Genomic DNA, 15,054 nt, shown 5'->3' on the forward strand with positions numbered 1-15,054 from the left:
GTTCTTCTCCCATTGCTATCTGTCAACTAAGCAGACCTTACCTCTCGACTGTTCTCTTCCCTTTGTTAAGTATCTGTGTCCTACGTGGATGGTTAAGTACACTGATTATACCTACCATTACCATATCAATCAGTCGTTTAATTATACATTCGGCGAGTCCTGAGTCATTAGAACACCAGAATTTGTCACATGCTACCACGAGACTGTTCTGCTCCCTTTGCTATCTGGCACCTACGTAGCATAGCAGTACAACGATTACAACTCCCAATACCATATCAAAAACCTTTAACCACACGAGTCTTCAATCTATACAACACCAAAAGCAACAACAACATAAAGGCAGAACCAACAGTACAATGGGACAACCATAAGACTAACCTCTCTAACCCCCTTTGGCGCACACGTATGGTCGATGAGTCATGTGGGGTACAAGAGGTCGCAATGAATGACTGATTGATGGGTGGGGAGGAATGAGGAAGTGCGGGAGAGGAGGAGGCTGGGGATGAATGATGACGTGATGGGAGGAAGGTGGGTGAGTAAGGCTACGGAAGGATGGGGGAGGTAAAGAAAGAGAGGAAGGAGAGGAAGGAGAAGGAGGAGGCTGGGTGAGACTGATGAAGGATGGATGGGGGTAAGGGAGAAGAGAAAGATAAGGAGATGAAGGGGAGGGAGGAAGGTGGTAGGGAAGGATGGGGAAGTTAAGAAAGAGAGAAAGGAGAGGAAGGAGAAGGAGGAGGCTGGGTGAGACTGATGAAGGATGGAGGGGGGTAAGGGAGAAGAGAAAGAGAAGGAGACGAAAGGGTGGGAGGAAAGTGAAGGAAGAAAGAGGAGAAAGAGGAGATAAAGAAGAGGTGGAGGATGGAGATCAGGGAAGAATGAGGAAGGGGAGGGAGGAAGGCAAGAAATGATAAAGGAAGCAAGGGGGAAGAGGAAGGAGATGGCAAGATGAAGAGGTTGAACAGAGGGGAGTCGAGAGAATGAGGATGGGAGCCAGGAAGGAAGGAGGGAGAGAGGGAGGGAAGAAGCAAGAAAAGGATGTTTTGACTGGTACTGGGCAGGCAGGGAAGACAAGAGGGAGAGAGAGAGGAAGGGAACCACAACACAGGGATGGTAGGTTAGCAGAAGGAAGTAGACGAACGGATGTTATAGTTAAGTCTAAATACAGGGCAGAAGGGAAGGAGTGGACGGCCTGTAGAGAAGGAAGAAGACAAGTAGTATGTCTATTGAAGACGACGAGGGTGGAGAGGGAAGAAAGATGGGATGGAGAGAGATGAGAAGACAATGGCTATGAGAGTGAAGGGCTGGGAGGGAAGGGGAAGAAGGAATAGTACATAGGGGACGAAAGGAAGGGGAGACTGTAACACATCAACAACAACGTAACACAACAATGATGGATGGAATGAGACACGGGTGCTTTGTTAGAGGCTGAAGAGAGGGAAGCAGAAGACAGCAGGATGGTGAGTACACAGGACATAGGAAGAGAAGGAAGGACTAGGAAGAAGGGACAGGTTGAAAAACGTAAAATATATAATGGAAAGCAGGATTTGAAGGTAGAGAAAGCGATAGAGAGAGAATCAGAGAGGGAGGGAAGCAGAGGACAGGATGGTGAGTACAAAGGACATAGGAAGAGAAAGAAGAACTAGGAAGAAGGGAGAGGTTGGCAAACGTAAAATAAATGATAGAAAAGAGGATTAGAAGGTTGAGGAGGCATTAAAGAGGGAAGGAAGGACAGACTTGGAAGGAAAAGGACTGAAAAACGTAAAATGCACGAAAGTAGAATTTTAAGACAGAAAATAGGAAAGAGAAAAGAGAAGGGAGGAAAAACTTGGGAAGAAGGGGAAAGGTTGAAAAGCGAAAATAAACATAATATAAAGTAAGATATGAAGGGAAAAAAGACAAAAGGGAAAGAGAGAGGGAGGGAAGGACAGACTGGGAAAGGAAAGGATTGAAAAACGAGGAAAGAAAGGGAAGGAAAGAAAGGGAAGGAAAGAAAGGGAGAAATTATAGGACGAGAAGCTGGCAATAGAAGCCATGAACCAATGAAAAAATAAGTATAAACGACTGACCCCTAACAGAAAGATATGTGTGTATGAGGAAATAGCTGAGCATCGCTGTGGCTTGTGGTGCGTGTCGGTGGTGGGTGGGGGTGAGAGAGGATGGTCCTGGTGGTGGTGGTGAGTCAGAGGTGGTAGTACGTGGTGGTGGTGGTGGTGGTGACTAAGTACACGCGGTCACAAAGATAGTGGTGGTGCTGGAGGTGATGACTAATGAAGCGTGTTGTTGTTGTTGATGTTGTGTTTGTTGTTAGTGGTGATGGTGGTATCTGGTGGTAGTTGTGGCTATGGACGTGCTCTTGTTTGTAGTAGTAGTTGTAGTAGTAGTAGTAGTAGTAGTAGTAGTAGTAGTAGTAGTGGGGGTAGGGGTAGTGGTGGTGGTGGTAGTGGCGCTAGAGGCTGTCTGCGGTGCCTCGTGAGTAACTCTTGGCCGAGGGTCGCGGTGGCGGGATAACCCCAATTGACGTGACTCAATAAGCGATCCTGTTAAAGCGACGGACGGCCAACTAGCCAGCCAGCCAACGGAGGCGACTCGAGAAGGACATGACCCACCCAACCCACCAAACTTACCTTGACATAAACGTAGGTGGGCGAAGCTTCCCCACTGACCATTATAACAAAGACGATTACAAAGACTTACTGAGCTCCCACCTGAACACTCCCATCGCCACTACCAAGAAGTAAAAATGACTAACAAAGAGAATTAAAGTTAAAATAGAAATAATAAGTGAGCGAACCGAGTTTTCTAAATTAGGTTTCTCTCTCATGCGTGGTCTTCTTCACCGAGCAACGCCGAGGTAATTTTCCAGCTCCTGACGACAGCCACAATGAGAAAGAAAAGAAGATAAAAGCAGAACAGGAAAAAAAAAAAGATCAAAGGTGAAGAAAAAGAATAACAGCAACGAAGAGGAGGAGGAGGAGGTATAGTAGTAAATGAAGAAGAAGAAGAAGAAAAAGAAGAAGAAAAAGGAAAAGAAAAAGAAATGGAAGAAGAAGAAGAAGAAGAAGAAGAAGTAAAGATAAGTAAAACAAACGAAGAGGAGGAATAAAAGACTCAGACGACGAAGAAAAAAGGAAGAGAAAAAGAAAAAGAAGAAATAAAAAGAGAAGAAAAGAAGAAGGAGAGAGTGGTATTTCACGGAGCGTTTTTTGTGATATATCTAAAGAAAGAATTAACCTACTCATTTAAGACGACGTAAAAGAAAATAGAACCTAAATATAAAGAAGAAAACCTTACCAAAATACCAAATGTGTAGGATGGAAAACGGATTAGAGGATTGACCACATCACGCTGAGGAAGGAAAATGTGGGGGCAGCTTCAGAGTAAGAGCGCGTAACTATTAAAAATAAAAGTTGCTCAATTTAACGTTTGTATGATGGAAAATAAATAATAAGATTGACCACTCGACACAGAGGAAGGAAAACTGAGGAGGCAGCTTCAGAGTAAGGGCGCGTAACTATTAAAAATAAAAGTTGCTCAATTTAACGTATGTATGATGGAAAATAAATAATAAGATTGACCACTCGACACAGAGGAAGGAAAACTGAGGAGGCAGCTTCAGAGTAAGGGCCCGTAACTCAGCTCCCCGTCTCTGTTATGAAAGAGCAGCGTGTGTCCATTCAATGACCGCCCACAACGGAGTCTTGTTCGCGGTAAAGTCAGCTTGTATAGAGTTCCTTCCCGAGAGAGATATAACTATCAACATATTAATTCTAATCGTCTCTGCATCTCGTCAAACGCCTTTCTCTTGACATTCGAATATTTGTTTTTCTTTCCTTCTTTGTTGCGATATCTCATTGTTGGCAGTCAGATAAGAGTTATTGAGAGCAGAGAAGTAGGGTGGATGGAAAAAAATTATACAGAGGCTTAGAAGTAATTGACGATAATGATCATGGTCTCCCCTTTGAATGTCTGTCTCGAGCAATATCTATCTACAATTTAACCGACGAAGGAGAAATGAGTCTACAGTCGAGACACCTGGACACATGCTGGGAGATGCTGAGTACACCGAGAGAAGAATGCTAAAGATGGAGCTGCCATGTAAGAGGAACAGTAAAGAGAAGGTTTATGGATGCCGTGATGCGATACATGCAGGTGGGTGACAAGACAAAGGAAGATGAAGAGGGCAGGGAGAGGGACCTGTGCGAATGAGAGAGATGCTGGGTATATCGAGATCAGGATGCTGGAGATGGGGCTGCCAGGCAAGAGGGAAAGAAGAATACCAAAGAGACGGTTCATGGGTGTAATGAGGCAGGACATGAAGTTAGTTGACATGTAAAATGGATATGCAACGGACAGGAACAGATATGTGGATGCAGGGAGATGCTGGGGATATCGAGAGAAGAAGGTTTGAGATAAGCTATTAGGGAAGAGGAACAGAAGAAGAGGTTTATGAATGTGGTGAGGCGGGTCATGCAGGCAGTTGGCGTGACAAAGGGAGGTGCAGAGGACAGGAAGATACCTATGCGGATGAGAAGAGATGCTGAGTATATCGCGAGAAGGATGTCGGGGATGGAAGATAAGATGTATGGGTGTGATGAGTCGGGACATGAAGGCAGTTGGCGTGACAAAGGGAGGTGCAGAGGACAGGAAGATACCTATGCGGATGAGAAGAGATGCTGAGTATATCGCGAGAAGGATGTCGGGTATGGAAGATAAGATTTATGGGTGTGATGAGGCGGGACATGAATGCAGTTGGCGTGACAAAGGTAGATTCAAAGGACAGGATGAGGTGGAAATGGAGGATCCGCTCTGGCGACCCTTAACGAGAACAGGCAAACGAAGAAGAGGGAGTCGGTGTCACTGCTTACAGATTCGCAGTTTCAACAAGACGTGTTGAAATGAATAACAAAGATGTGCTGGCAGTGTCTCAGCTGTTTATACCGGCCAACCTAGTGTTACCAAGCCAGTTTTCTGTTCGTTATGCGTCACCATGGATGTGCAATAAAGGTCACTCAATGTTGTGTAATATTGAGTGAGTCAGGCAGGCACAACCGTGAGAACACCAAGACAAGAGGTGAACCAGTCTGCCCCAAACTGGAGTATAATAATCTGCACTGCTTCTGCAAGTGACTGATGCATTTTCTGACAAGACCCTCGGCTGTCTTGCTTGCACTAGACAAGACAATCGTGTGACTGACAAGGATTCACTGGACTAGACAATCCATTTTACTGACAGGAGTAATGACGATCAGCAAAAACGGTACATTAACCATAAGAAATAAAGACAGAAGGAATTGTATCAGCACCATCACGAAAATTAAACAGAAAAAAAACTTATAAATAAATGTAAAAAGACCTACAAATTAACAAGCATAGCACTAGAAAATGAAAAAAAAATCCAATAATCAAAGAAAATTAAAATCACCCAACTAACAAACATAAAAGAAACTGAAAAATAAAAAAACTCCTATAGCTAAAGAAAAAAATCCACCCAATTAACTGACAAATATGACACTAAAAAAGAAAAAGAAAAAGAAAATAAATAAACAAATAAAAACTCACCAAAATAAAGTACCGCGGCTGCATCTCCCTTCTGCATAGCTTGAGCAGTTCCCCTTCCTTGAGCAGGTAACGGCCGGGGCGCAGCAGCTCGTAGCGGGAACTTCTGCCGCTCCCACTACCGCCGCCGCCGCCCCCTTCGTGCTCGCCGCCCCCACCGCCGCCGCCGCTGCTTAGTCGATCTTGCAGCGCCAACAACTTCATGAAATTCGTCTGCGGAAGGAAGAGAAAGTTAGGTTAGGTTAGGTTAGGTTAGGTCAGGTCAGGTCAGGTCAGGTCAGGTTAGGTTAGGCTGGGCAAGGAGGGAGGGAACGTGTGTGTGTGTGTGTGTGTGTGTGTGTGTGTGTGTGTGTGTGTGTGTGTGTGTGTGTGTGTGTTAACGAATGGGAAGGTAATTTATAGCGTGATAAGGGAAGGTAATGATATAATACACATAAATAGATAGATAAATACGTATTGATAGAGAGAGAGAGAGAGAGAGAGAGAGAGAGAGAGAGAGAGAGAGAGAGAGAGAGAGAGAGAGAGAGAATGTACCAAAATTGTTTCTCTCTCCTCTTCATCCCCTCCTTCCCCCCTTCCCTTCCTCCTCCCTCCCTTCCCTTCCCCCTCTCCCCCTTCCTTCACCTGCTCTCGTTAATTCTGAGGTGCACACAACGTTACGAAAACAATGCCACGTAAGCATACACACACACACACACACACACACACACACACACACACACACACACACACACACACACACACACACACACACACACACACACACACACACAGTCGAACACACAAATGACCTACGACTTGAACTCTTTCAAGAGGAGGGTATCAGGACACCTCTCCTCCCGAAACTGACTTATCTTTCGGCCACCTCTTTGGATTCTTTTTAGGAGCAGCGAGTAGCGGGCTTTTTTTTTTTATTAATGTTTACTTTTTTGTGCCCTTGAGCTGTCTCCTTTGCTGTAAAAAAAAAAAAAAAAAAAAAAAATCTACATTTCTTCCATCCTCTTATTTTTTCCTTTTTCTTTATGCAATTTCCTTCCTTCCTACTTAACGATTCCACTCTGCTTGCTTGCTTCCTTCCTTCCCTCCTTTCCTTTCTATCTTGTTTGCTATCACTTTCCTTCCTTTCTTCGTATCTTCCTGCCTTCGCATTATTTCCTGTTCTCCTTCTTTCCCTCCTACATTACTATTGATTGCCCTCTGCTTCCTTCCTTCCTTCCTTCCTGTTTACTTCACTACACCTTCCTTCCTTCCCATCTATGTTACTCCTGCTCTCTGCTTCCTTCCTTCATTCTTAACCTTCCTTCCATCAGCTCCCTTATCACAATCACTTTTATTCCTTTCTTCCGATGTATTTCGTTATTAAGTTTCATTCCTGTTTCGCTATTACATTCCTTCCTTCATTCCTTCTTTTCTATTTCTTTACTATAGCTTTCCTTCCTTCCTTCTTTCCTTTCACTTCCTTCTTTCCTTCCACTTCCTTCATTCCCCCACTTAATTATTTTCTTTCACTTCCTTCTTTCCTTCCTTCCTTCCTTCCTTCCTTCCTTCCACTGCTTCATACACAAGAATGAACGCTATTGTTCTTTGCTTCCTCCCTTGCTCAAGGTATTATTCTTCCTTTGTCAATCTCTCTCTCTCTCTCTCTCTCTCTCTCACACACACACACACACACACACACGAGAGAGAGAGAGAGAGAGAGAGAGAGAGAGAGAGAGAGAGAGAGAGAGAGAGAGGGCAGGAAAAGGATATGATAAAAAAAAAGTAAACTTCCACTGGTTAATGGGCGTGTTCATTTTCCTTAATCTCTGCTCTTAAACTTTTTTTTTTCTCGTATATATTTCTCCTGTTTGCATAATCGACATTTTCCTTCACTGGTCTTTCCTTTCTTAAAAAAAGACGGCATCATGTCATTTCCCTTCTAATATATTATTTACGCTTCTGAGTTATCTTTCCGTTCTTCTTCCACTTTCTTTGTTTTCCCATAGTTTAATTTTTGCTACCATTTCCGTTTCATTATTCCTTGTGATCGTGTGTTGTCTCAATACTTCGCTAACTCCAAGAAAATTTAAATAAAAGGTTTCGATATGATGTGATATTTGCATTCTAAGTCATTTTGTGCATCTTGATCTTTTAATTCAAGTAAAAAAAAGTTTGATTCCTGCTCTTTATATTATTTTACTCATGTTTATGGCCTTTCAAGTAAACCAAAGAATAAGGATACTGGTGAACTCTTGCATTAGGAAGCTGGACAGAACTATACTGATGACCTTTAGTTTCCTCCCCCCATCTCTTTCTATCTCTCTAACACCCATCCACGCCCACACCCACCCACACCCATACACAATCCTTTCTTTTTACTACCACCCTTTGCATATATATTAATTCGGTTCAAATTTTCTTTTTTTTTCTTTTTTACAGCAGAGAGCAATTCAAGGGCAACAAAACGAAGATGTAGAAAAAAAAGCCTGCTAACTGTTGCTCTCATATAGCGATTAGTATAGAGCGGCCAAAAGAGAGGCATTGCGAGTTGATATTATTTTCCACACATTCACACCACGAACCATCAAATCCTCTCTCACTCCTTCCTCTATGTATCTACCATCCATCAAACCACGAGTCATTCCCCAAACCACAGAGGGAAAAATTAGCGATGATGCGAGTCTTGCAACACACCCCACCTCCTCCTCCCCCAACTTGTCCTTGTGACAGAGAGGAGGAGGACCTGAAGGCTAGTAGAGGAGAGAGGGCGTAGAGAGGCAACTGGGGAGGGCATTAAGCTGGCACGTGGGAAGGGAAACTGGGAGGAGGCGAAGAGGATAAGCCAGAGGACTTTAGTGGGCAGGACACGTGGGTGGCAGAATGTAGCAGACAGAAGACTAACGATAAAAACAAGGGGCGAGGTGGAGTTGTAAAAACGAGCGTCAGGGGTGTAATTAGTGTCCATGTGGGCTGGTCTACTAAGATTGATTCGTGAGGGTTGGTATTCAGGAAGGCGTTAGGGGTGTATGCGTGCGTTAGAGACAAGGGATGATGAGAGTCTTGCCACCAAATAAGTGTTAATGGACTACACGCTATGGGGAACAAGAAATTGTGGATATGAGATAAGGAGGGTGCTAGCGGCTGAAGAATAAGGGAAGATGACGATAATGAGACGGGAGGAAGAGGGGAATAGAAGGGAGGACTGAGAGGGAACTATATAATGAAAGGACGGATAAACTTTGGACATGGGGTGGCAACAAAGGAATAAGGGAAGGTGGTGAGGATGAGGCGGGAACTAGCGGTAAGAGGAAGAGGGAATAGAAGAAAGGGAGGACTGAGAGATAACTATATGATGGAGGAGCTGATAAACTTTGAACATGGAAGAAGAAGAGTGCTGGAGACTGAGGAATAATAGATGAGGACTGAGGTGAGAGAGAGGACTTGGCGGGAACTACCTACAGGAGAAAGAGGGACGAGAAGAGATGGAGAACTGAGGGGGAAAAACAACCTGAAATGACGGGGAAACTCTGGGCATTGGGCAGGGAGGGTTTTGAAGATCGAGAAATGAAGGAAGAACACGAAGGAGAGAGAGGGTTTAGCGGGAACTAGATGCAGGAGGAAGAGAGATTAGAAGAAATGAAAAACTAAGGGGAAAACAATCTGAAATGACGGGGAAACTCTGGGCATTGGGCAGGGAGGGTTTTGAAGATCGAGAAATGAAGGAAGAACACGAAGGAGAGAGAGGGTTTGGCGGGAACTAGATGCAGGAGGAAGATGGACTAGAAGAAATGAAAAACTGAGGGGGGGAAACAATCTGGAGGGACTAGAAACATGAGCATAGGCCAGGGAGGGTTCTGAAGACCTAGGAATGAGGGAATAACAAATCGGAGAAATAGAAAACTGAACGCAATAGAGAAAAAGATGAACTAGACAAAAATCGAAAGACTTAAACGCAACTGAAACAAAACAGGGGCTAAGAAAAGACCTGCAGACAGAAACATGAGAAGAGGAGGCGGCGGAGGAGGAGGAGAGGGGAACGAGACACAGACAGCAGTAGTAGGACCCTAAGAGGTGTAAGAGGATAACAGAGGAGAGAGAAAGAGTGGGCCAAGGGGAGGGAGAGGGACGAAAAACAGGTGTATGGAGGAGGAGGAAGAGGAGGACGGTGATTAGGAGGGAGTGTGGGGTGAAGAGGACGCTGGGGGGTGAGGGGTGAGGGGGTGAGGGAAGCGTGGGTGCCTCAGTGGGGGCCGTGGGAGTGCCTGGGCGGGTCAGGTTTAGGCAGTTGAAGAGGCCTATACAAGCTTGATAAGATGAGTGTGTGTGTGTGTGTGTGTGTGTGTGTGTGTGTGTGTGTGTGTGTGTGTGTGTGTGTGTGTGTGTGTGTGTGTGTGTGTGTGTGTGTGTGTGTGTGTGTGTGTGACTGTAAGAGGTTGAGATGTAGGTCAAGTATGTGTGTGTGTGTGTGTGTGTGTGTGTGTGTGTGTGTGTGTGTGTGTGTGTGTGTGTGTGTGTGTGCGCGCGCGTGTGTGCACTCCCTGAACACCTGTGGTCATTAAAAAAGTCAAGTGTCTGTCTGTTTAATCATATGAACCAGTTTCAGATGTATATAATTATTCAGAAAGAAAAACATTAGAGAGAGAGAGAGAGAGAGAGAGAGAGAGAGAGAGAGAGAGAGAGAGAGAGAGAGAGAGAGAGAGAGAGAGAGAGAGAGAGAGAGAGAGAGAAACACACACACACACACAGAATTCCCATGACCATGCATATTTAACATACACAGATGTTTGCGAGGGCACACCTGTCGATCACGTAACTAACCATGCACATGCACACACACACACACACACACACACACACACACACACACACTCATAAACCTTATCTCTGTCTATATATACACACAGCGCTATCGAAACACTAACATTACTAATATTTATGCCTTTCACCCTCTTAGTTTACATTCATCATCATCATCATCGTCATCATCATGATTATCTTCAGACATACTAGTTCACTGCACGATAAAAGCCTTTCCCAATGTCCTTCTTTCTCTGTCTGGTGTTAGTATACTCCATCCCGCTCCGCCTGATGCTCTAGTTCGATCTCTGGTCCTGTCTGCTCTGGTTCCTACAATTTCTGGGTTGCTTGCTGCTCTGTTACTTAGGTTGGTAATATCAGACGCTTTCGCCTCTTGCATCAACTATTTCCAAAGGCCAATAAAGAGATTAATCGGGCTTTAATGAGTGATTTTTTAGGTTCTTGGTACAGAAGATGGGTCAAATTACCACCAGGGTTATTGAACTACCTCCATAAATACCCAAAACTACGAAAACCGTGTCAAATGTTTGTGCTTGGGCGCCGAAATGTTTGAGAATGATATGATCTGCCTAAGTCCGTTTCTTATTCTTAATCGTCATGGTATATTCGATTAGCTCACTAACATATAGACTCGAGCTTATGTGAGGTTGATTTAGTCTTGTCTGTTTAAACTATGCGTGAGATGAAGCAGAATCCGCTCTTTTGTATACATTTTTTTTCTCATCTTTGGTATTCTTCTTCTTAGATACCAATTTACGTGAGGGAAGAAGCAGAAAATGGTACGCTGTGTGCGTGAAAAACGGAAGAAGTTATGGTCGATGCTCTCAAACGCTTCCGCCTCTCACACCAACTACTCCTAGAGGGCGGAGAGGAGATATCACGTTCTCATGAGTGTTATTCTCACGTTCATGGTAATACAGAAGCTTTGTCACACCACCGTCACCAGGGTCATAAAAGTACCCATCCCACAACTCAAAGGAAAGCCTTGTCAGATGTATGTGTGCTTGGACGCCGATAGGTTTAAGAATGACCCTCAGAATCTTGTACAAATAACCTCTGATACGATTCCTTTACCTGAAACTACCCATCCCACAACTCCTAGGAAAGCCTTATCAAATGGGTGTGCTAGGACGCCGATAGGTTCAAGAATGACCCTCAGAATCTTGCACAAATAACCTCTGATGCGACATTCCCTTACCTAAAACTACACCCCCCACACACACTGAAATGGCCTCCACACCTCCTACGAAAGCTTTGTCAAATGTGTGTCCTTGGGCGACGAAATGTGTAAGAATATGACAATCAGAATCTTACACAAATAACCTCTGATGCGACATTCCCTGACACACAAACACACACACACACACACACACACACACACACACACACACACACACACACACACACACACCCACACACACACACACACACACACACACACACACACACACACACACACACACACGAATTAAAAAAAAAAAACAAAAAACTGTAGGCGTATTAGCTTGACGTGTAGTGGTAAGGTGAAGTTCCCCAGGTAAAGGAAACGCTTATCAGTGCGTAGTTAAAACACACACACACACACACACACACACACACACACACACACACACACACACACACACACACACACACACACACACACACACCTATACAGTACGCCACTCCATCATCCCTCCATTGAGACCGACACACAATACCGGATATTCCACATTAATTACGCCACACCTCCACCTGTTTTGCATGACCTTGAACCGCGTGGACGAGGAGGAGGAGGAGGAGGGGGAAGGAGCAGGAGCAGCCAACATGAGTCAACGTAAAGAGAAGAAACAATCGTCATCATTAGCTTCCTCTGGCGAACACTGGCATGGATTTAACGTGCCCTGAGTCAGACGCTATTAGGCAACTATGGGTGTTTACATGTGGTGATAGTGGGTAGGTAGGCATGGCTAGAATGGGTACAAAAAGAGTTGGTCAGTGCTAGAGAGGATACAGCGACAGATGAGATGCTTGGTCTTGGTCTGGGAGTTGATAGTGCGTGGTTAGGTTTACTTAGGAGGAAATATAGGAAAAAATGGAAGGGTTGACAGCATGAAGGTTGGTAGAGAGAGGGAGAGGGAAGGGAGGAAAGATGGAGAGATGAGATAATGGATAAGAGAGAGGTAGAAGAGGAGAGGAAAGAAGAGGAATGACGTGGAGGCAGAGGAGAAAGGAGAAGATGAGATGAGGGGTGAATAAGGAAGATGGTAAAAAGAGGTAAGAAAAGAAGGGAATGATAAGATAATGGAAGAGAGAGAAGAATAAGGAGGAGATGAATAGGGAAGGAAGAGGAAAGGGAAGAGGGAATTGATGGTGAATAGAGAAGAGAAAAGAAGAATGGGATGACGAAGTAGGGTTAAAAAAAAAAGAGAGAAAGAAGGAGGGAGATGAGGAAGAGGAGAATAGGATAAAACGAAGGAAATAACTGAGGGAAGAGATAGTAGGCAAAAGGAGAGGAAAGAAGGAAGGGATGACGTGGAGAAGAGGTGGTAGAGGAGACGAAAGTTGAGAATGAGGAAGAGATGAGTAGAGGAGGAGGAGGAGGAGGAGGAGGAAGAAGACGAGGTGAAGGAGGAGAAGGAGATACAACACACATACTTTTTTAACGTTACTGGGTCATGGTTACATAGCTAATTGAAGGGAAGGAATTAAGGCTGACCAGAAGAGGAGGACCAGAATTAACACTTACTAATTTTAACGCCGAGGAGCAACAACACAAAACCTGACAACACGAAACTAGGAAGTGGGTTAAAAGTGAATGGGAACGAGAATAACGGCGCATCACAGACCAGTTTTAGGACACGAAGGTATTTTTGCTACGAGGAACAACAAAAACGTAACGAAACAAAAGTAGATAGTGTGTTAAAAGTGAACGGGTACAAGAATAGCAACAGCAACATAACACAAACCAATTTATGATACAACGATACTAAAACAAAAGACGATCAATCAATAAACGAAACAAATAGGAATAAAAAGGAAACAAGACGAAAGTAGAGGTTAAAAGTGAATGGATAGGCTACAAGAATAACCACTTTAGGACACGAAGATACTAAACAAAAGACGATCAATCAATAAACGAAACAAACAGGAAAAAAACGACAAAACGAATATAAAAAGTGGGTCAGAAGTGAATGGGTACAAGAATAACCACTTTAGGACACGAAGATACTGAACAAAAGACGATCAATCAATAAACGAAACAAAATAGGATTAAAAGAATAAGATAACGAAGCCATTTTAACTAAAGCTCAATAGAAGGAAGAGATGCGAAGAGAGAGAGAGAGAGAGAGAGAGAGAGAGAGAGAGAGAGAGAGAGAGAGAGAGATCAGTGTGGTCGTGTGTTTGTGTGCGTATCTTCTATATGAGTCGAGGACGTCATTGACAAGCTTGTGTGACGCTGGTTCAAGGCCAGAGGACGAGGGCGGCGCTGGAGGGTGGACAAAAAGAGAGATGAAGAAGAAACTACGAAGAAGAAAGATAATTATGGAAGACGACAAAAGAAGGGAATTACTGGAACGTAGAAGGGAAGAAGATGGAGGGTGGAGGAAGAGAGGAAAACAGAAAAAGGATATGGAAGAGGGGAGTATAAAAAGAGATAAAGGGAAGAACGCGTGGAAGGTAATGGAAAACGAGAAAAGAAGGGAGTTACTGGAACGGGGAAGAGACGATAAGAATATGGAGGGTAGAGGAAGAGAGGAAGACAGGAAAAGGATGAGTGGGAAAGAAGACGGATGTACAAAAAGAAGAGATGAAGAAGTTGGGAAGAACACGTGGAAGAAGGAAGGAAGCTAATGGAAGGCGGGAAAACAAAGGAGTCGCTAAAACAGGAAGAGGAGAAAGTTGGAGGGAGAAATGAAGAGAAGAAGAGGATATGAGTGAAGGAATAGGGAAGTGAGGAGGGGAGTGAGAATGAACAAGAGGGATAACCAGAGAAGAGGAACAGGAAAGAATGAGGGTGAGAAGCAGAGGGGAAAAGGGAGAGGAGGAGAGAGGTAAAAGAGAAGGATAAGAAGGGAAACAGGGAGGAGAAGGGGAGAGATAAGGAGGAGGAGAAGGAGTGCAGTGGGAGTAAAAAGAACAACAAGAATAAGCAAAAAGAAGGAATGGAAGCAGAAGAGAAATGAAGATGAGGAGGGAGAGGAATAAAAAATGCAGGAGGAGAAGGATCAAAGTAGACAGAAAAATGATGAAAAGAACAATAAAAGACGGAATAAATAACAGAAGGAGGGAGAAGATAGGGAGGAAAGAGCCACATTAACATCTCCAGGCATTTCCTTACTTGTGAACCTAAGGAAAGATTGAGAGAGGGACAGGTATATCCCACACCTGCTGGCTGGCTGTCCCAAACTGGAGCCCATAAAAAAAACTGCAGGTGGGGCAGGTAACACAAGGACGCGGCGTGTTTACAACCTGTCCCTCTTGGAATGCGTCTCTCTGTGTGTCTTTCCTTCTTTCCGTGTGAGAGTGTGTGTCTGTTTTGGTAAGTGTGTGTGTCTGTATGTATCTTGTCTGTCTTGAAATGCGTCTATCTGTCTGTCTGTCTTTCTGGGTGTGAGTGAGAGGGTCTGTCTGTCCTTCTGGGTGCGGGAGAGAGTGTGTGTCTGTCTGTCTGGTATGTCTGGGTCTGTATCTATCTGTATCTTGTCTGTCTTGAAATGT

At 44.2% G+C, this 15,054-nt stretch overlaps 1 protein-coding gene across 1 annotated transcript in view; it reads right to left on the reverse strand.

Annotated features, from left to right (window-relative positions):
• LOC126998634 (FYVE, RhoGEF and PH domain-containing protein 6-like) overlaps positions 1-15,054 on the reverse strand; it is a 35,695-nt gene that overhangs the window by 13,359 nt on the left and 7,282 nt on the right. Inside the window, exon 2 of the mRNA XM_050860574.1 lies at positions 5,560-5,769. Coding sequence (XP_050716531.1) covers positions 5,560-5,769 — 210 coding nt within the window. The remainder of the gene's footprint in view (positions 1-5,559; positions 5,770-15,054) is intronic.

This window comes from Eriocheir sinensis, chromosome 14 (genome assembly GCF_024679095.1).
Source record: "Eriocheir sinensis breed Jianghai 21 chromosome 14, ASM2467909v1, whole genome shotgun sequence".
Classification (NCBI taxonomy): domain Eukaryota; kingdom Metazoa; phylum Arthropoda; class Malacostraca; order Decapoda; family Varunidae; genus Eriocheir; species Eriocheir sinensis.